This window comes from Montipora foliosa, chromosome 1, assembly GCF_036669935.1.
Source record: "Montipora foliosa isolate CH-2021 chromosome 1, ASM3666993v2, whole genome shotgun sequence".
Lineage (NCBI taxonomy): Eukaryota > Metazoa > Cnidaria > Anthozoa > Scleractinia > Acroporidae > Montipora > Montipora foliosa.
The window spans coordinates 25,584,676-25,607,788 of NC_090869.1; the positions used below are offsets into that span (position 1 = coordinate 25,584,676).

General features: G+C 39.9%; 1 protein-coding gene across 6 annotated transcripts in view; it reads right to left on the reverse strand.

The window, feature by feature from the left end:
* Positions 1-23,113, reverse strand: part of LOC137994899 (beta,beta-carotene 15,15'-dioxygenase-like) — a 29,970-nt gene that overhangs the window by 105 nt on the left and 6,752 nt on the right. For 2 of the 6 annotated variants that reach the window (XM_068840486.1, XM_068840482.1), the window contains exons 2-3: positions 8,365-8,929; positions 1-2,027 (exon numbers count right to left, since the gene is read on the reverse strand). The exon at positions 1-2,027 is cut by the window's left edge and continues 105 nt beyond it. In XM_068840486.1, the coding sequence (XP_068696587.1) occupies positions 946-2,027; positions 8,365-8,851 (1,569 nt within the window). In that variant the 5' untranslated portion in view covers positions 8,852-8,929 and the 3' untranslated portion in view covers positions 1-945. Of the gene's footprint in view, positions 2,028-8,364; positions 8,930-12,049; positions 12,129-15,446; positions 15,485-16,821; positions 16,868-17,113; positions 17,178-23,113 lie in introns of those variants that run through there. The other 4 variants (XM_068840500.1, XM_068840515.1, XM_068840509.1 and 1 more) reach the window with 4 other exon arrangements.

The window sequence follows — 23,113 nt, forward strand, 5'->3', positions numbered from 1 at the left end:
TGCCGTCCTTACTTCGAACCTGTTCCTACCAACCCAGTTATAGGAATTCATCCGTATTGTGCAACGTGAACAAATATGGAATAATAACTCAACGCTTACGATGGCACTAACGTTGCGTCCTCGTTTCTTAAACTCCCTAATATCCTGCTTCGAGTTTGTTGGTTCGTTTGATTGTCTGTGTCAACTTTTAGTGTTTAACTAAGGTTATTTTCTCCGTCGTTGAAACACGCGTTAATCGGTTTTTAAAACGCCTCTAACTGGTTTGGATAACTAGTAAAATTACACTAAATGTGATTTGACAAGCACAGAAAAAAAACATCAGCATTAAACTGCGTTGTTTTTGAGAAGTTCCAGTGGAATGCCACAAAACCATGCAAAAGTCGGTGCAAAAAACGGGACTATAAACATATCAAATTTCAAAGCGATTGTATGCAACTTGCTCAAGGTGCAGAAAAATGCGACCATGCAAATCGCGATTGGTTAGTTTGGTTTCGCTTCTTTTTGTTAGAGAAGCTAGCGTGAAATTCCTTTAAATATAAATACAAAACCAAAGAAATCTCATTACTTTCTACACTCAAATGAAGTCGCTTCATCATGACGACTTTTTTTTCTTCTTCTTCAAATTATTAATTTTTAATTCAAGATTGGTTGTGCCCTTGGATTGACGATATGGAAATACTTAGGCTGTGCTCAGTATTATGAACTGAGACATATTAAGCATCTTCGTGGCGAAACAAACTGATACAAACAACTATTTAACTATGTCCATTCTCCAAGCCCTCTCACCCTAAAACCATTCTTTCACTTGCTTTGGTCATGTTTTTGTTCCAGGCAACAGCCAAAGAACATTTTTCAATGTTTCTAGACATTGAACACCTGGTAGCAGTCCACAGAGGGCCTGAATTTGTCAGTTTTGCAAAGTGAATCCGCGGCATGCAATCCAACTTAGATCTCAGCCCAGGCTTTCCTGCACGGTCCAAGGAGAGCAGGGGATCTGGGTCTGAACATACCATGCAGAGAATGCGCCATTGGACACAATACGGTTGCGCGCGCGATCTCACGAAATGTGCGTCCGTCAAGAACGAGAAGGAATGACTTTTTTCCACGGACACCCACCACAGATGAGATTATGACCCCTTCGTCTTCAGCCTCTGCACCAGGCGCTGCGACGAATACCGGCTCAGATGGGAAACAGTCACGCTGGTACCACGTTTTTGCTTCTTTGCCGAGAACGTCAACCTTAATCAACTGATTAAGGAAGTCTCCGTGTTTGTGTGGACCAACTCCGTACATGAATCGATAAGGCTTGCCGTTTGCAAAGTGGTAGTTGATCTGTGGCAGCTCTACTCCATAGTACAATACCTTATAATCCCGACCATCTGAGTATCTTGGAAGCGTCTGCCAAGCCTTTTTTGTCATGCAGGCGTTAACGGGGAGACGATATCGGCGGAGAGCGGCGTCAGGGAACCCCTTACTGACCTCGTGCTCACTACGCGTGCGCAGATGGTGAAGATAATACTGATGCACGATTCGTGCGTCTGGGTAGCAACACACATCCATGATGATGTCACTCTCGGTCTCGTAAGCATTCACATGGTGAAAGGAGAAAAAGTTCTCGGTCTTGTACTGTGCGATCACCTTGCCAGTCTTTCGCTCGATGACATAGAAACGCGAGGGCTGTCCACGGTCCCATTTCATGCATTCGTGGAACGAACGTCCTTTAATCTTCATGGTGAGCAGCGCCCAAACGTTCACAACGAATGGATTTTCTATGAACACGAAGTAGTTGGGTGTCATGGCGAAGCTGTGATAGTAGCAGAGGCGGTTCTTTGGTTCGAAGGTCGACAAGATCTTGACGTCCTGAAGTGGATGTGATACTTTGCCTTCGTCAGCAGGTGTCTGCGGTCTTGGGGGTACTTGTGTGATGTTGTAACGTGTCCCTTTCTTGAGAGATACGGCCACATTATAGACATTTCCGTCTTCGTCTTCGTGTGGATGTGGTGTCATTGAGAACATGCGCACAGGCCCTAGAAAGCAAAGATAAGGAGGTCACGATGATATTTAGCCGCAAAGTCTTGTCAAATATTACGAAATTTTAAATATTAGTTTCAACGTCTCTTGGTTGATCAAGATGTGAATTGGTCTGGTCTGGTTTGGAGCAGGAGCCTATTATTTAGGGAGAATAGACCGGACCATAATGCCAGAAAGTGCGACGCGCCCACTGAAATCGAGGTTATTCTGTAGCTATCCTAAAGTCCCGCATAGACTAAGCGGTTATGAGACGAAGAGCCTAGGTTTGAAGTCCCTATTAGAGAAAAAAAAAGATATCCGCGCGTAATCTATGTCTCCGTCGGATAAAATGGAGAATATAGCCAACACTGAGCAGACGTGTTCGTTGCATTACTCATCGGTTGTCTTGATAAACCATTTACCGAATTGTTCGTTTAGGTTCAAGTGATTTTCCAATGGTAGTTACTTCTTTATCGGTAAAATACAAATTCGCTCTTACGACGTCATAACCCAAAGTCGATCTAAAGTATCTCCAAGATTTTCGCAAGAGCCGAGGTCCCTTGCGACAGCGACCTACAGGACACCTGACCCCGGTTGTTCAAACCGGATGGATAGCGCTATCCTGCGGATAAACACTAGCAAAACCAATTGAGTTATCCAGTGGATAGTGATTTATCCGGCGGATAGCGCTATCGATCCTTGAAAAACTGGGGCCTGATCGACAAATTCCAGAAAAAAACTGATTAGAGTGTAATGCGAAGTGCTTTTTGTCTACCCCGCCATGCATGCATATGAACCATGTGAGCGTTAGCCCTACTAATGGAAATGGGCCCACACAAGGACAGAGTGGAATTGTTTTTTGGCCGTTTTGAAAGAGGTAAACCTCTCTTTAAAAAAATCAGTTTGTGTCGTCAGCTTAAAACTGAGAAGGAAACTGTCAGCTGAAGGAATTTAACCAAAATTAGGACAAATTTTGGGTGACACGCCATACTTTTGAAGAATCAAGAGGTGTTTCAATTGTTTGACAACTTCTTGCCATTGATCAGTTATCGAGTCAACAGGGATTAAAATTCTTTTCACTGAGAAAAAGTGGCATAACAGACGACATCTACCGAACCTTTTTCATCCCTTAATCATCTTAGGGACCTTTGTAGGTGTCTCTATGTCGACAAAGGAGCTAAAAACAAAGAACTGTCGGTGATGAAAGGTATGCAGTCACAGACTCTTCCATCAGATGCAAGTAATCAGCAAAATATGAGGGGAGAGGTTAGTACTGGCAGATAGCGTAAATGTGTATAGCGCGTTTGAGGATCCGACCTCTTCAGACGTTCTATCGAAATTGATATTTCTTATATCAACAAAACTGAAGAAGTGCTTTGAAAAGAATGCATATTTCAATTGTAACTAAAGCGTAAAACCTACAGCCGGTAAACAAGGTAAATCGACATGTGAAAGAATTCAACTGTGCTTCTTCGATACCGGTTGCAACACTAGCTAGATATGAAATCTTTCTTTCGAGGAAACTGTAAATAGATATTATTGAAGTGGCTTGTTCGGTCAGTCCTGGGAAAATATTGGTGAAGTTCCTTTTCTTGCAAGTTTATGGACCGAGCCTGAAAGGAGAGTCCATTGAACTTGCAAAAAAGGAACGAGACAAATATTTTCCCAGTACGGACCGAACAAGCTAGTTTTTTATTACATTGGCTTTCTTGCGCAGGGTTTTCTATTCCTTGAGTCTTGTTTAATGTTGCGCCAAACAGAGCAAGAGGGCCATTTTATTATATAGGCAAACTGGTCTCGAACTCCGACATGACCGAATAAAAAACATTTTTCTTTTATGTCCAAGATAATGGAACAGAAAATGGGAACAGTTTGGCAACCTACAAACGCTGCTTGGTGGCCGATCCATCTTAGCGATCCGTATTGCATAACTCTAACCGCTCAGAGAACCAATCAGAATTCTCCTTTTTATCTCGGACCAGTTTGCCTATATAATAATATTACTTACCGTAACTTGGGTACCCTTTTTATTTCACACCCACCATATGTACAATTACAGAATACTTCTCTTTCATACTAATCTTTAAATGGCATTTAACAAGATCTTGTGACAGGTTTCTAAACAGTTTTGATACTGGTCACCTTTTTGAATATTTTAACAAGCACAATCATTTTATATTGATTACACATGAAATACTTTAGTTTTGCATGCTTGTTCACACGTTGAGAGCGCAACAAAATCTTCAAAAGGAAAGAGGTATTTCCTGCTTTTTCAGATGACCTTTTGTTAATAAGCAACAATGTAATTATCGCCTTTAGACTCCGAGAAGATAATGGATTGTTTTGAAATTAATCAATGTACTGAAGAGTAAACTTCCTGCAAGTTTTTCGATCACGCAAAACGAGTGGGATTCTCTTTTCAGAACAATTAAACCTCCTAGTGATTCATTGCCCAGTTGATTTGTCTAATCCTGTACATGAATCAGTGACTTGCATGTGGAACATTCATTCACTCCAAGGTGAACTTTGACCTGGGTTCTCCTTCTTAGCCTCATGAAGGGAAACTGCAAAGAACCGAACATTCTGCACGCCTCGGCTAACTCTGGATCAACTGAGTATTCTCACATTAGAAAGGCAAATTCTTACCTTAGCGCTTTGCAATGCATTTGCTTCGAAGAGATTGGCAAGCCGGCCATAAATGAATATGATAGGAACCAGGAAAGTGTATACCAGAGGAGAAAAGGCGTTCTTCAACTACACCGCTTGAACATCCGTTGATAAGAAATAAAGAGTATGAAAATGTATGATTCCTGGTGACTTTAAATGCGCGCCACTGGAGAAGACGAAGTTTTTCGCGAAAAAATTGTGTATGTAACTTGATTAGAAAAGCAAAACTTGGTGACGAGCGGAAATGGTGACCAATGGTGATCCGGCTAAAACAAACTGTGACTAGTATTGTTAAAGGCCTGGATAAGTTTCGGCACCCAGTGCAGGAGATTCAAGTCATCATGCGGCTCTTTTTACGTGTAAAATAGATGGAAATTTTGCCATATGAACACTTCATCCCGGTTACCGGGAGGAAAATAAGACAATGCACTTTCGTGATAGAACGGACATTACCGAGCTTTTAGTTCTCTTTTCTTCGATAATGAAGCTTGGAATAGTCTTATTTGTTAGTTAACGTACAGCCAAAAGAAATTTGAGGTTGTTTAAACAAAGAAAGTCGAGAAATTCTCGCCAGGCTTGTTCGTTAGATTTCACGCCTGAATGGTCGCTTCATCACTTTTTCCAAATTTTTCATCTCGGAAAGCGGGCTGAAAGTCACTATATGAACAGACACCAATTTCATCTCGGTAACCGAGCCAGCACGGTCAACCGGGCTCAAATGAAGAGGCCCTAAAACTAAAAGCCGTGAATTGAAAGCCTTTCAATTCTGGCGGAATGTCGAAGTCGACTTTTGGTATTCTCTGATCAGTGAACAAAACTTAACACGGAAGGAAAAAATCAATCGTTTTCTAAGTAGTTTTTGCTCCCGTGTTTAGTTGTTTGCCAACTTTTTATTTTCCTAATTTTAATTTGGCGCCAATGTGGTTGTGATTCTTCCGAACTGAGGCAAACCTAAAAATCATAAACTCTGTTCATTTGACCAGATATTGCATGCGTTTTGTTCCCTGCACGAAGATAAACACTAGAGGAATAACTGTTTGAACTGGCAACATTGATGGGGTTTAAATTAAAGGAGTCGATGCACAATGATGTGGGAAGAAGGCAGCATGCCAAAGTGAAACAATTCAACCGGAAAAGCAGGTCAGACGATGTAACCTGTTTTTTTTCTGGCTCCAATTTTCCACCTGTTTGACGCCCCGAGTAATTAACGCTTTAAAAAAGGTCAGGCAAATGCGCACAATTGTGGGATTCTTGCCCGCGTCACTGCAAAGAAAAATATATTATCTTTTTAACACTTATGATTGGCATGGCCTTTAATATGCCTTCCGCTGGGTGGCCAAAAACCGCGAAGTAGTCGCGTTTTTGTCCAAATTTCGAAGGCCAAATGCTGTTTGAAAAAAAAAAGTATTTGAACATAGAAACGGATGTGTTTCATTCGCGAAACTAAGATGGTTTCGATCAACACTGTTTCTTTAATGCAGTTCGTGTCTTCGAGGGGTGCACAACGAACAGTGACCGGAAGGAAAGACATACGCGTATTGAGCGTAATAAGCTTAGCTTCTAACATTTGTTGGCCGACCCCTGACTTCCTGAACTTAAGGAGATGTATTTAATGAAAGCTGAAAGAAGTCAATGAAAAGACTTGAAAAGTAAATGCGGACCCTCTCTTGGGGTTAGCGCTTTAGGGCTCGTATTACTTAAAAAGTCGGGCCTGTGTTGGTAAGTAGCCAACAACATCGACAAATGATAATACTCTTTAAGACTAAGATCTTCCGTTCGCCGAAGGGCCCCTTTCCACAACCATCTCACGAGTATCCACTCAATATAAATGTAACTGCGACTCATGGAAGACCATTTGTGAAGCCAAAAAAGAGTAATCGTTGATTTTCGTTGTGAAAAAAATTTAAGCAAAATGTTAGTAATGGCCGAATCTCTGACCTTCTAAGAGAGAACAAGAGATTTTGAAAATTTTGACTTCGCAGTGGCTTGATATTATCAAGAAAAAAGTATGAGGGTGTTAAGCCGAGATGTTACTATCGGAAAATCCGGAAAGGTGTCATTTCTTGCTGAGATTGTCAAATTTTGGCACAGCCGACCATGATGAACACCGTTCTAAAGGCGCGCCAATACGAGCGAAAAAGATAAAACGAAACGACAATCAAAAAGCCTTTGTATAAAAGGCCAAGGTAACATTCCTTCGGATTATTCTCTCAATGTATGTCCCCCTTTTCCCTTTTCAAAGATAACAGAGGATAACATTGAATGATTACTGACATCTGGTGATGCCTTACTCATCGTGTCAGAATCATGTGAGATTAGCTCTTTTCACTGGGACTTCGATCCGTCGCTGCATATGTAATGCCGGAATATACAACAACCTCTGCCATCATAAGCCAAATGAAAACTTTCCTGTGCTTTGAAACAACTTCTTTCTGACCAATGATGACACAAGTGCAGCATAGCTCATGTCTTTCTGCTCTCTAACAGAAGTGGCTCTTTATAGAAATAATTAAACTCCGGGAAATTTTAAAATACATTTATATACTTGGCTATACGAAGAAACTGTTCCAACAGCTATCCTTCCCCGTCTCGATTATCTGTTTTTAAATTTATTTCAATATTTTTCGGTGCTTTGTAACTTGAAAAGAGCCGCCAAAGTTCCTTTAAAATTTCTCATTATTTATCCTCTCTTTTTAATACTTTAAAAGCGACCCAGCAAGGAGGTATTTGACCACCTTGGTCCTTGGTCATTATATCTTGCAAATAACTTCCTTTAATTAGATTCCGGCATTTGACGATTGACGATTTTCTTCGTTAAGAAAATATCCTTTGACATTTTGAAAATGGAGATTTTTGGGCGTGCGTTTCGTTTGACTTGCATGCGTTTTATTAATTGCCTGTTGCAACCAAATATTTGTTTTCTCAGTTGACCCTCAAGCATCTCAACAAACACAGCATACGTGTTTTGATTCTTTTGAATAAACAATTGGTCAGTATTTTTTTAAGGAAAGGTACTTCATGTTTTAACAATAGTTTCAAGACCACATGGACGAAGAGAGACAACGATTTTTTTTCGGAAAATTAAATGCCTTGTCTTTGTTCAAAGGGTGTGCGAACAGGTGAACAAATACGACATACCGGATGACGCAATGTCTTACGATCCTGCTCATGAAACACGAAAACACCGTTGCTTTTTGGAGGTGGATAACTCCATTCCTAGATAAAGACCGGCAATTAGTTTGTTTCTAGGCTAAAGCGAAAGGCCGGGAACACGGTGAACACGAAGCCATGAAGTTGAAAGGCGGCATGCTTCGCCAACTAATGGAGCGTGCAAACAGCGGAAGGCTGCGACGGGGCGTGTCGGGGGCGTACGTTGTCACAGCTTACGGCGGAGAAGCCTTCGAGAAGGGTTCATTGATTATTTTTTCCGGAAAAATACTCAAGCTAAAAAAAGTACTAACGAACCTTTAAATCTGACAGTAGGCTTCTCTATTTAAGCGATAGTTTAGCGAAAAACGTGAGTGAATTCGAAGTCACGAAAGAAGGAAGCCGCTTAAAATGTTAAAGAATGTGTGTAAAATAATTCCACTTCGCCGAGTTCAACATTTCACGATCTGAGTTTTTAGTATTGCAACTCAACTGTTTGTGAATTAAAACAAAAAAATGTACTAATAAAACATTTTTTACCTGGAAAATCGTTCCTGATGTTATACTCTGCCAGTGCTTGTAAACTGCTTGGATCGAAACCAATGAGGAATGGAGAATCACTGCTAGCGTAGGTCTGACCATTCAACGAGACCACGCTGATGGAGCAGTTGTCCGTGCGCTTTGGCGGCGAAAAGTACGAGAAAAACCGCGCGAAGATGTTTTTACACGGGTCCGGTGGCACTGGAGTGCCAAACTCGGCATACGCGATTCCCCGGCGCTGTTCGGCGCGGACAAACGCCTGGCTTCTCAGATATCGACTGCAGTAAGTAACTTTGCCATTTTCTACCTTGAAATTCTGTAGCATCCCTAAGCCATCAAACCAGTGCTTGTAAGCTTCGGGTCCGACTTCATACATTGCCGGGCCATTTCTTAGCAAAGATCCGTTGAGCCATGGTGGAATAACTCCCTCTACTACGGCTTCAATTGGCTTGACTTGCTCTTTTACCGTTTGATATAGCTCTTCCATTTTAGTGTGGAGTTTGCGATGTTCAACGTGCAATTGACGAGTCTGCAAATGTCAAATCTTCGTGATGTTTATATACCTCTACAGAAAAGAAAACAAATGATTGATGACGTCTTCAGTTGTTGATTGACAGGACAAGACATGTGATCGGATTTTAGCTTGTCAGGATTTAGGCACGAAGCCAGGTATGCCTCAGGCAATTGATAACATTACAGTAATCACTAATAACAATGATCGCACGATTGTATAGTTTTTGAAAGATACTCAGACAAACACTTAAAATTCACAAGCGCCTGAAGAGGATTCTTTTATATTAAAAGAACAAAGGCACCGGGGCACGATGGCTTTCAAACATTGCTTCCTTTTTTATTTAGATGCTTTTTCAGTTTCCTCACAAATTAAAACATAAATTCTGTTCCGGCAAAACGCCTTCATATGTAGTCGCGAAGGTCTCCTTTAGAGTTGCACGCGAAGTAATATAAATGTATGTATTTAATATGGATGTTTCATATATGGTCTCCCATTTGGGGTTTAATTCAAAATTTCCGAAGAGTATCCCCCATCCTTTTTAAATGCAAAGTCCTCCCCTCCCCCGGGGGGTGGCTTTTAGTCAGACCAAATACGTGATTTTTCATTCACCTCATATATCTATGGCTGACTATTAAAATCTGCACGTTTTTATAGGCCGATGTCGTTTGTGAGGTTTTAGCACGTTGCGGCCGTTGGTTTGTACTGGACCAAAAGTAGGTGCGCAAATTTGCAGTCTGTGGGCGTTTCCAATTTTCGACTTGCTGATGGAATCCTGTAAAACGACCGCCCACTTTTAAAAGTTGTTAATTACTTTATTTTGGTGTTGTTTACGAGATTTCACGATTAAGCGGAAATAATGATTCAGCGCTTTTTGTAGTGGCGAAGAATACAGTTAGTTGATAAAGAAGATGTGACATTCGGGTTGGTGCGTTCTCTATTCGGACTGAACTGACTCAGTCCGGCCAGTAAACGACATGAGTGAGTACAGGTGGCCGGCACGGATGATTTATACCAGGAACTATCACTGATAGGATTGACAATAAACAAGTGTACTTCATCAGCAATCGGCTTATGAGTTGGAATATAGCTTGTAACTCTACATTGTTATCACAGTTGGGACGCTTGGGGAAGTTTTCGAATATTCGTGAACACGACTTGTTTAGAAAGGCCATGGTGATCTGGTTAATATCCGAGTACGCAACTATTAAAAACAACAGGTGAAAAACAGCTCTGATTACGAAACCAAATAGGCATTTTTCTGATTTCCTTTTGGTACCATGGTTTAGACGAAACACAGGACAACTTTCGGAGTTCGCACATTACCTCATTGAAACAGCTGGTAAAACACTGAGAGGAAAGTCGTCTGCGCAAAGTAATACAAGGGACGAGAAAATTAACACATCTCCTCTACGTCGAGTTTCACCCAAATACCGTGCGTAGCGGAGGTAAGACTATCTGGCATCCTACTGAGCTGTTTACCATTCTCGCCCTTTTAATAGCCCCAGTTACGGGCGTCTGCTAACAATCACCCCACCTTAGGCACAGAAGAAGGAAAGGGCTAAGACATGGAATTTTCTTGATTGCGTTTAACTTATTCAGCTGTCAAAACTCCTACATATTTAGAAAAAAAAGGTGATCTTCATTTCCTTCTTTAGGAATCATTAACAAAAAATGCTTTAGCGTAAGTAAAAGCATAACCATTTTGTCTCAGTCGAGAATTAGCCGAAAAAAACTGAAATGATTGTTTATTAAAAAGGAAGAGTTTGCAATGCCTTGCCTTTTGACACCTCCGGGAAATGGTCTGTTAGTTACGCTTTATTACTGAATTCAATTCAATGCAAGGCTTATGGCGACTTGAAGTAGAGCTGAATATAAAACGGTTTATTAGGGGAAAACAAAAGCCAATTAAGGGAAAAAAACAAATAAGAAAGTGAAAGAAGCAAAGAATGGGTGGTTACTTACTCTTCTTTGTGTTATACTCATAACTTATACGTAAACAAACTGCTAGCATTACAGAGTGAGCATATGTTTTAGTCATCTAAGCAGCTTTAGCCAGAAGCCTTTGTGTTTTTTTTGACAGGTGCAAATAAGTATTAGACAGTAAAGAAACAACGCAAACTGTGCAAGCCACAACTTACGTGGAACCTAAGACGAAAGAATGCGTGAAGCCAATTGACTTTCCGTCTTTATATCATGTAGTTCAGTCGATTAAGAGATAAGATTTAATTGCTGAATAGAAAAGTAACGAGAAACCTGAACCAGCAAAACAATTAATACAACAACAACAACAGCAAGGTTTATTTATACCACGCACACAAAAGGAGGAGGGGACAAGAATTAATACAACTTATGTAGGGTATAAGGCCACCTATCGGAAATAACTAAGAAGCTACCGGGGAAAATCTAGCTAGAATAAACAAGCAAAAGAAATACAAATGAGGGTTTTCTCTGAAGCAAAGTCAGTTCCTTTTATATACTAAGGTTTCTAAAGAGGTCAATCTGGCGTTCCTCTGTGTTTTATAGCATTTTCATCGTTTTCATGTGAAGTAATCACTTCAATTAAGTTCGATCTAAACCGTCCTTATACAGGTAGGGGTGGCGAATGGTACCTCGAAAAACGTGGGTCTCGGAAAATTTTGGCAGAATCTCGAAATCTCGAAAGAGTTTTTGACAAGTCTCGAAGTATCGTTTTTGCATGGTTTATTTTTACTTTTTTTGAGTCCCGAAACTTTTTATTAAGGAGTCTCGGGCTCGGGTTTTTGACTAGGATCTCGGCGTCTCGGCGAGTCTTGGATTTTACCATTCGCCACCCCTACAGGTCCCACTAGGTTCAAAGACAAGATTATTTCATTCATCAGGTGAAATAAAAGTCACTATCCAGCAGTTCCAATGCGCAAAAATATTTACTCAGTATTTTATACCTGTTGGCAGCGAGCAAACACAATTTATTAAGGAAACCTTGGCAAATTTTCCGCGCCGAATTTCGAAAATCACACTTACGCACGTGCAAAGCACATGAACTCACGTGAGCCAAAGTGGTCTCGCGGAAATCGCATGTTCTAAGCCGGATCATCTTGAAAAAATTACCGCTATCTTAGAAGGGTTTCAAGACTAAATAAAAAAAGGAAATAATAAATAGGAGATAAGAAGGTATAAGCCGTAATTACTTACAGAGTTAAATTTCGTGCCACAAGTTCAGCGTCCGGCTTTAAAATGTCTTGAGTTTCTTTGTCCGGTTACCACCCTTAATACTGTCCTTTTAAAATAGGTGAAAAGAATCAAACAAATACCTGAGGCAACAGACTACAAGACGTCTTGTTCTTAGCACCGATGGCAAACCGACATTGGTCACGTGATAGTTAACATAGTTGAAACTCAATAAAACGTGCTAATGACAGAGAAACTGATTAGAGTGTAATGTGAAGTGCTAGTTTTCTCCCCATATGAACCATGTGAGCGTTAGCCCTACTAATGGAAATGGCCCCACACAAGGACAGAGAAAAACTCTGACCAGGGTGGTCAGAGGGTGGTCACCCTGGTCAGAGTTTTTCTCTGTCCTTGTGTGGGGCCATTTCCATTAGTAGGGCTAACGCTCACATGGTTCATATGGGGTGGAAAACTAGCACTTGACATGACACTCTAATCAGTTAAGTCTGTTCAAATATAAGTGCTACACGCCCAACGTTTGCAAAAAAACGTAATCCTTACCTAATGACAGAAAGTTAATTTCTAGGACTAATATTGGAAAAACAACTTTGTCAGCTTTAGCAGTCAACCATTGGCAAAAATTACCGCAAGATTTCAAAGATCTCAGTCTCTCTATTTTCCCAAAAAAGTCAAACAGTATTTACTATCGAAGCAAATATGTCTAAGCTTTTAGAAATCTCTCCTTTTTTTAAATTAAGTGCTGTAGTACTAGGGGTGACCCTATTCGGAGGAATGGCGGAATAGCGGAATACATGGAATATTCTAAAACACGGAAAATACCGATTATTCTAAAACGCGGAATGAGACGAAAGTCTTTAAAAAGAGGATATAAAAAATACACTTTTTGCCCGTGAGTGGTCTGGGAAGGATAACAAAACTTCGGATGATAATTGTACATTTCCTCGCGACCAAAGGTACAAAAAACGTGTCACAGAGAAGAGATCATACAAAGTGATTCACCCCTGGGCGATATGTTTCCCCGATTCCGTGTGGGAAAGTGCGCCAGCGATGTTTTGGCACAGTCCGAGAAGCACAAAAACGGAAGGTACAGTTACGTTATAACCTCAGTCTGCATTTTTACCCCAGTCTGCAGTCTGCGTTTTACAACGACCGATATATATAGTCAATATTATAAATGTCAATTTAAACTTCGAATGAACTAAGTGTACATTTATATTTTAATACCATCCTTTAAGAAAGTGTGAAATAAAGTTTTGTCTTGTTCTCTCTTGAAAGTGGATGTTGATTTATCATCAAGCTACTTTGCGGGAGGTCGTGGGTTCAGTCGAACATCGGTGGGAGGTCCTAAAATAAATGGGGAAAAAAATCCTGGCTTTCTACTTTCATCTACATTGGGACAGGGCACACAAGTCATAGGGCCCGTATCACAGCCCTTTTTGCAAGAAATCATAAAAATAGTGTGTGGCACGTCACTTGTCGAAAAGAGCTGGGAATTCGTCTTGGCCTTAGCGTAGATGGGGGGCGTCTTTCTCTCCCACTTAAATCATTGTATACACCAGAACGAGACGACTAAAGTCGCCCAAAAAGCAAGGGGACACGAAGGGGATTGACCGTAATAAATTGTACGTGCTTCTCGTCAGGTGTCCAACAAGTACACATCTTTTGTCGTCTCTTCAGCCTTGGAAGAAGATCAGCGTGGAAATTAAACTGAGTTATCCGGAGTCGAAATCTCTTTCACACACCTTCACCTTATTCCAACTTGATAACATGCGAATATCTAATGGCTAGCTCAAAATTTCTCGCAAGTTGGCCGTGCAGTTATAATGGTTTTCTCGCGGGAAAATCGCGAACTGAAAAATCCAACAGAGTCATGCAGTGAGGTTTATTCTTTCAGTTTATATTGAGGGTCAACTGTAAACTGAAACTCGAGATTTTATAATGAAAAACATGGAAGGAAAAGGGGTGTTAGATTTGTTCCTAGTTCCTTGAAAAATGTGAATCTGGTTGCGTGGTTGGAGCATTAAGGTGAGCGATTACTCGGCCATCAGAATTTATCAGTCATCATCTATTGACTCTGTCCTTAATTAAAAAGTATAATCTACAGTATTTGCCAAACGTTTTTTTTTTCCTTTCCCTCAACTATTTCCGTTTCACAAATTTGCTTGAAAAAGTACATGGGAGCAAGTAAATTCGTTTTCCTCCGAAAACCAAACATCCCAAACTGATGAAGGTCAAAAATGGTAACACTGGCTCTTGAGACTTCTTACTACTTTACGACAACACTGGCTCTTGAGACTTCTATTTTACGACAACACTTTTAATCGGGTTATCCCAATTCGGTTAAAAGCTTCTTAATCTCAATTTGCCTACCTATTATTTTACTTGTATTTGTTTCTTTGGGTTTCTGTAACCTAAATTACGTATTTTCATATAAACGGAAGCATAAAGTAACCATAAATTTTGACCAACGTAGATTATGTAGGAAATATCGCCCACGACGCGTTATAAGACTGTTCTTGGCTGGCTCGTATTTCAGCTAGCTGATTCGCTGCGGAAACGACTGGATTAAGTATTGCTCAATACCTCATATTTAGGAGATCGCAATTAAGGTGAGATTTCTTGAAGAGACAATCGTTTCGACGTCATAAACTAAGTGAATTTGACCAAAACGTGTAATTAAGCACGGAAATCAGCCTTACGCTGTGAAAATTAAGGTCTGTGTGTTCTCCAGAGCCAGGAGCACAAAACTAGGATAAAAATTACATTGTACGACTACATTGATTTACATTGTTTCGTAATTGTTATTAATAGCCTTTATGCCTACTGCCTGCTCCGTCAACTTGGCCACGTCTAAGAGATATGTCCCACCCTCACTCGCATAATCCACAAGACCTGATATTGCAAATGTTTAAATCACTGGAAAGAAGTCAATTGAAGTTTTCAAACTCTATAATGTCCAAAAAATTGAATCTTACTCAACGAATGGTAAGCATCGAATTTTGGGAGGAAAAGGCTGGATTAGTTTCCTATTAAAGGTAGAACAACTGGTAAGCAAAATTAAACGCCTCAACTCTAACACATTTAACAGCTACAAAATTTCTCCAAGCGATAGTATTTGTTGGCAGATTTTAGTAGTTCGACAGTTAAATCTCCCGGCATATTAACTGGAGGAAAATTTAAGTATGCGCTACTTAGAGAGCAGATAGCAGCACTTCGGGACAAATTCCGTGCGAAAAATTTGTTCAATGATACAAGCTTCATTACGTTTTTTTTTTTAAAAGCTAAAATGCAACCCTAATTTTTGGAACAGACACCTAATTTCTACGGTGGCCCACATCTGCCACGGCATGCAGAACTTACTTTCTCACGGCATAACTTACTTTTCCACGGCAAAACTTACTTTTTTCCACGGTAAAACCGGAAAATCGACTGTGGAGCGACTTCGGTTCAAACGTCGAACTTCTCACGTGCCTAATAAAATGCACGCATTTGTATGATTTATTTTTGCGTCCCACAATTCCCTTCTTTCACGAAAGCATTGTACATCGTGATTAGTGATAAGTTCGACAAATAAAGTTCGACGTTTGAATCAACCCACAGTGAACTTTACTATTTGGGCCGACCCAAATAGAAATTTAAGTTCGGTACATGAAACGTTCGACGTTTCAATTGGGCCTAAGTCCCAAAGACCTGAGGAGAATCGAGATGGCCACCGAAGCTTATTGCGCAAGCTCAGAGACCCCTTCTTTTCTTTCATTTTTTTCTCTTACCCTGGTCACACGAATATTTGCATTTGTAACAGACGCTATATTCTTTTTTTCGTAATTAAGTAAGCAGCAAGTCACGTTTGCTTAGTGTTATTTGTCAGCGAACCCTAACTGCAAAATTTTGAACACACTCACACGAGACTTCAATGTGAAGAAGATTATTAGGTCTGCTGATACATAATCTGACCCCTTAACGACCAGATATTCATTTCAAAACACTGTGAAACCATCGTGCCGCGTCAGATGTGAAAAACCACCCTTTACAATAAAAAATATGTAAGTGGAAATGTAATCCTCGACTAATGCAGCGGAACAGACCCGGAGGAAAGGGTGCTCTTACTTAACCAACAGTGCAAGTCTTACTCTCCCAAATAAATGAACTAAGCTAAGCAAAAGTAGTGAGCACTGAGACTGCATGAGAGCAGATGGGAGGCCCCGATTCTCCAGCACTGCATGATCGCATAATTGTAGGTTGTCTGGCTAAAAAATAGAGCTAACCATATCACGATTCAAAGTGTCGGGATATGCTTAATTTTCTGACATTCTGTACCTTAGTCATAACTCTCATTTTGGATAATCGCACTGAAAGCTTTTCCGAGTTTTCCCGCGTCATTATCGATTAATACATCCCTTCCTACATATTAAAGCAGTCAACCATGTATCAGATATCTGGTGGATAATTCAGTTGGTTTTGACCACCCGTTTGACTCCATTTTCACAACGACAACCGACATTGAACCGAAAAATTGCCAGCAGTCTTAAAACTGACGAAAATAACTAAAATAAATATAAAATAATATACGATTCGATATATATTTCGCTCCAGAATTTCTCAGTTTTGAACAGCTGATCGTTTGTTGTTACGTCGCTAAAACGAATGATTACGATATCAACTGAAACTCGGACGATATGATACAGGGAAAGCGAAAGAAAGTAATACACAAAAATTTAAGACCTATTTACGTTAAAATGTTCAACTTCCTATGATACAATCAAGGTTCGTCTAACCTGTTTTATGCCGAACGTCCACTTTGCCTGATTGCTTTGACCTTGAAAGATTAAACAACCTAAATACTACACTAGTGGGATTTTATATATGTTTGCCTGCTAGCGCGTTTATACAACAGATTTAAGGGAACACGGTTTAATTACCAACTTAGTTTTGTTTCCTCTCAGGAAATCAGGAAGTATGTGGGTGTTTGAAGCAAGACTTCATAAGTTACGGCTAAAAAATAACCCGCCACTTGTTATGTGTTGAGCCTCGCATCATCGAGAGGCAAACAACAATATTTACATTTACCTTGACGCTTCATCAAACAGTGCCCCCAAATCGTCGGACACTTAACTTGTTTACCAGAACGCTGCGATGCGTACAAAGAAAACGAACTTAAGCTGTTGAGCATTTCCTGGAAATAAGAGCTGTATGATTCCGCGCGATTTTGTTATATGAAGTCACAAAATCTGGGCATTGTTAGATCAAATGCGTGAGCTTTTAATTCTGGCACAAACCTATACCTCTTGTCACTCTAGGGTTCCGTCTGCACAAGACAATTCAAAACAGCAACGACACTAGTAAAACAAGGCTGAGCGCATCGGCAGTTGTTAGTTGGGAGTATCGTGCTCACCGCTCAATGAGTAAACATCTTTTTAAAAAAAATCATTGATAATTTCTTTCGTCACCTTCGTTTTTTCCTGGTTAGTTTAAGTTCCAGCTAGATCAGGGGCACCCAACGTCAATTTCGGAGAATATCTGTTGAGATCTAGAATTTTCGGAACATTTGTTGTAAAATTTCTTGCTTGCCTTGCCTCTCCTAGGATTTTCGAACATGTGAAAAATGGTATAATCGCCCATTTTTAACGGACTTTTACCCTAAATAGGTCACCTAGAATCTTCGGGAGCCTTTTTTCCGGCTAAAATTTTCGAAAAGTTATTCTTATATATGGCTCTGTGCCCAGCTGCTACGAATGATCCATTTTGATCCCTATAATTTTCGGGAGTAACTGCAGAATACCCCGCCACATCGAGTATCTTAAGAAGCTGGCTACGCGGTACGCAGAAAGAATTAAAGTCAAGATGGCGAAGTATCTTTACAAGCTGGTTACGCGGTACGCGGAAAGAGTTGAAGTCAAGCTGGCTACGGGGTACGCGGTACGTGGAAAATTAAAATTCTAGTGTACCCTAACCCTAACTGAACCGTAAAATGAAAGCTAAAATTTCAAACGAGTGCTTAGGCTTAATCAGTAAACGAGTGCTATATTCTTCTCAAGGTCTCGGTAAAAAGTCTACTTAACCGAACCGTAAAATGAAAGCTAAAATTTTAAGAGTGCTTTGACCTAATCACTGAAACGAGTGCTTAGGCGAAGTTTAAGCGAACCGTGAAATGAAATCTTAAATTTGTAAAGAGTTCTTAGGCCTAATTTCTGAAACGAACTCTTAGGGTAAAATGAAAGCTAAAATTTTAAAAGAGTGCTTATAGGCCTAATACTGAAACGAGCGCTTAGACTTAATCAGTAAACGAGTGCTATCACAGCGTGCCGCGTACCTTGTAGCCAGCACAAATAACATTGCTGCGCCATTTTGAAATCATTTGTTTATATAACGTTCTTCCGAGTCCACAGTTCCACAGTCTCTTGTCTGTGGAATTACTTAGGCTTTGACGCTTTAAGAACGAGGAATGTCACGGCGTACCGCGTACCGCGTAGCCAGCACATATGAATTCCCTGCGCCATTTTGAAATTTAGTTCATTTGGAAATTAGTCCAAGTGGCGGGGTATTCTACAGTATTGTGCATTCCTATTTCTGGGTACCGCGTACCGCGTAGCCGGCTACGTGGAATATAGTTCGAATGGCGGGGTATTCTGCAGTTAAGCCGATAAGGAGAAATATGCCTATATCTATCGTTAAAATACTAAAATACGTTTAACGATGCTATGTTTAAGTGGTTTCAACTATATTCTCGTTGGGTGCCCTCGCTAGATGACGAAACAGGAATTGTTCCAGGGGCACCCTACGTCAATTTTCGGAAAATATCTGTTCGGAAGACGATTTGAGATCTAGAATTTTCGGAACATTTGTTGTAAAATTTCTTGCTTGCCTGCCTCTCCTAGGATTTTCGAACATCTGAAAAATGGTGCAATTGCCCATTTTTAACGGATTTTTTCCCTAAATAGGTCACCTAGAATTTTCGGGAGCCTTTTTTCTAGCTGAAGTTTTCGAAAAGGTAAGTTTTGATCCCTATAATTTTCGGATCGCTAGACTTTCAGCTAGGAAATCCGAACAGATGAAAAATTTTTAGGGGATAAAAATATGCCTATATCTACCGTTAAAATACTAAAATACGTTTAACAATGCTACGTTTAAGTGGTTTTGAACTATATTCTCGTTGGGTGCCCCTGTTGTTCATCCATGGAACCATTACAACGCAATCAGAGCCGACCGAGAACTGCTCATGGCTTGGTCGTTGGTACCTAAACCAAAAATCTGAACTGATGGAAAAGAACGCCACAAAACAACCGCTCTAATGTGCAAAAACAAAAGCTCTCCATGACCTGCACTTGCGTTTTTCATTTTGTTGCATTTCTTTGCCGTTCTCGTCCTGACAACGACGGGAATCGACCAAATTTCAGGGGCACCCAACGAGAATACAGTTCAAAACAACTTAAACATAGCATTGTTAAACGTATCAGTTTAGTATTTAAACGGTAGATATAGGCACATTTTTATCCCCTAAATTTTTTTTATCTGTTCGGATCTCCTAGCTGAAAGTCTAGTGATCCGAAAATTCTAGGGATCAAAATTAACCTTTTCGAAAATTTCAGCCAGAAAAAAGGCTCCCGAAAATTCTAGGTGACCATTTTAGGGTAAAAATCCGTTTAAAATGGGCAATTATACCATTTTTCAGATGTTCGAAAATCCTAGGACAGGCAGGCAAGCAAGAAATTTTACAACAAATATTCCGAAAATTCTAGATCTCAAATCGTCTTCCGAACAGATATTTTCCGAAAATTGACGTTGGGTGCCCCTGAAATTTTCAGGTTGTGTAGATAGAGGACGTGAGATCATGACGAAACATTTTGAATATTCTCCCCACACAACCACAAAATTCTCGCCAATTTCATTTCTGCAATGTTGATGCACACTTTCCCTTCCGAACGACTTGTCTGGTTATAAAGAAGTTATTAAAATAAAGGGAAGTAATATTTTTAGACGACGTTCTCGTTGGTGTCGTCGTCGTCCGCTTGTCGTCGCTCCCCGTAATCCTAATGTCATATTGCCAGTACGGTCCCGCGCACGCTTTCATTGTAAAACTATTGGGAAAATCCCTGTATGAGGGCGGTATGCATTAGCGCGAACAGGGCCGGCAAAAGCCGTTCGGCCCTGCTAGGAACACATTTTAAAGGATTTCGTCGCTGTTAAACATCCAAGTTATTTACAGCTAGAAAATCAAATGCAAACAACGTATTAGATATATTTTCTAGGCAAATTTTTGTTACTTATCAAAACTTCATAATTTTTTAGTGCTGATGAAAAGTGTAAAGAGCCCATACGACCGGCCCTCCCACTCAGTCAATAAGTGGTTAAAGTAACATTCTTTTAGCGAATAGTTACTCTGATGAGTCACAAAAACACAATAGTGGCCGGGTGTTCTACACTTACTCCAAATATTTTGAAGAAATTATGGCGAATGAACCATTCACCGTTAAATGCTCACATGCATTGTCAAAACTTAAAATTGGTCATTGCAAGTTTTTCTTCGGCAAACTAAGACAAAGAAATGTCTTAAAATGCGTGCCACGCATGCAGCAGGATAAGTCAAATTACTAACATTCTTGTTTTTATTCTTTTGTGGCCGGCGTTGACGTTCCCTTAATTAAGCCTGGTTTTCATTTGTGACGAAACCAGGCAAGCAAGAACAAGCGTAAGCATAAGTGAATAAATATCACTTTTCATCAAAATCAACCACGGCCTCCGCCGTTTTGTTCAGATGCTCAGACAATTGAGCCATTGAGAACCAGGTTTTAGCCCTCTTCATTGCATCAATGCTCAAGGCTGCTCTGAAATCCTGGGTAAATGATCTGAGATGATATATAATATAAGGTGCTTTGTTTTCAAGTTTGACTTTAATTCAAAAAAAGAAAACAGGAAATTCGTAGCCATTTCCGGAATTTTGTTTTCAAGTGCTCTATTTTTCCCCAAGTAGTTATGTAACGGAATAAAATTGCTCAACTTTCTCTTTGTCATTAGACACTGAAACAACGCCCTTGGAAGGTGAAAGAGATCGTTTGTCAGAGCGTAATTTGTCCAGAAAGCCGGTTGTTCTGGAATGAAAAGGTCAGCTTTACAAACATCGGTGCAAGCAGAATCGCATTGTGTATAATTTGTGGGATTATATAAAAAAAACACACAGGAAATTTTATGACCCTGTTCCGATCTCTGGTGAATAGGTACAAGCTAAGCAGTTTCAATTCAGATATTTCCGGTTGGCGTCGTATTGTTATTTCCTCAAATGACTCATTGTTTTGTCAAAATAAAAAAAAAAGGAAGAAGAAATGTTAACTTCCACGGGTCAAAAGGAGGTTTGCAATCGAGTGCCGAAACAATAAACAAACCAGACAAGCTGATCATAAATAAGAGGTAAATAGAGAGGGAGAAAATGTGGCACAGGTTCTTTCTACTTGTTTTTCTTATTCATTTAGTTTTGTGGTCAACTAAACGGCAAAATTAGTTGAACCGCTCTAAATAGTTAATAATAAACGGAGAGCGCAATTAACATGCTGAACACTTACAACCAAAAGAGATTCCACTAGATTCCCAAAGCTATAGCCAAAGAGGAGTGGCATTTTAGGACTTTACCGTCAAAGCAAGAATTTAACATAACAGCGTTAAATAGCTGCCAGGGAGTCTCAGAAATAGCATTCTTTCACAAGGAAGTGTAAGCTGATTTTGCTTGGTGAGAGAAGTACTTTGTAATTAAATTAGCAGTCCCGACAAAGTGGAATCAAAGGTTGGGGTTTTTTTTAACACTGATTAAGTGCTTTTAACGAGAATAGCTCAGCTTCAATGTCCAATCCATTATGACCCGGAAACGCTGGATATTGAAGGCTAAACCACGATCAATATATAATTGCAGAGTAATGCTTTGCATGGGCCTCAAATCTTACTGCGCATGCTTTACGCCGATCCAGACATCCTCTTTTGTGACCATAGTTAATTGCTACTAAAAACAAGCCGTAAATTGCTCGAAGGTGTAGATTTTTTTAAATATCGTTATTGTTGTCGTCGCGTGTTCAAAAAATAACATCTTCTGTCAGTGATGCGCACTTAAAGGATGAAAAGAAAAGAATTCTATTGCAACATGAAACGGTGTGTTAACATTTTACAGTAGAGTATCCTTTTCCTTCTTCAAGAAGATCATGCCTTTTTCTTGACTAAACTGAAGGGTCGCCGTTGCATCGTTCAGTGTAACTGGCAAAATTCAATAAATCTGTTTCACCCTTGAACTCAATGATCGCATTCAAGTCATTACTTCAATACTCTTTCGACGACGTCAAGAGGAGTATGTCAAAAGATGTTTTCAAGTACGTAGAACTCGAACAAGATTTAGCCAAAAGATGTTTCTATCAACTTTTATGCGCGATGCAGCACGAAAACATTCGAGCAAAGTTTTCAGTCTCGCAAACAACTTCCTTGACTATCCATGGCCAAAAACAAGTGCCATAAAAAATTTTTGTGCGTGAGAATAATTTAATAGAAGAACTTTCGTCATTATTAGGCGACTGTCATTAACCACAAAGAATCATTTGGATTTTTAGTGTGCTTCTAAAAATTACAAGATAGTGTCCTCAATGACCAATTGTTTATAAATTTAAGTCTTTAATTAGTTTTGACTGAGTTTTTAGAGTTTTTATCATTTCGCATGGTTAAGACTGTAGTTCAAGCGGTTGAAAGCTTGTTCCTTTTAGTAATCTTGAGGTCAAATGATAAACACAAAACACGAAATGGAAAACTAAGTTTGCTCTCCTCAGGAATAAAGACGATTTATGTTTGATGTATTATTTTTTATAAGATCATGTCAGTGAAATTTTAAATGGTTATGTAAATATAGACAGTAACTATAGACATATCCTCGTGTGTGCTATTCTTTTCGGACTCGAGGGCCCGTTTCTCCTCAGTTACCATTTCGGGTATCACAATTCCCTCTGTATTCAAAGAACGGAGATGATTTAAGCCGTCAAACTTCACAATCATTTTGCTTTTTGTTTTCTTGAAAACATGTTAAAAGAGGGCTTTTCAGGACTT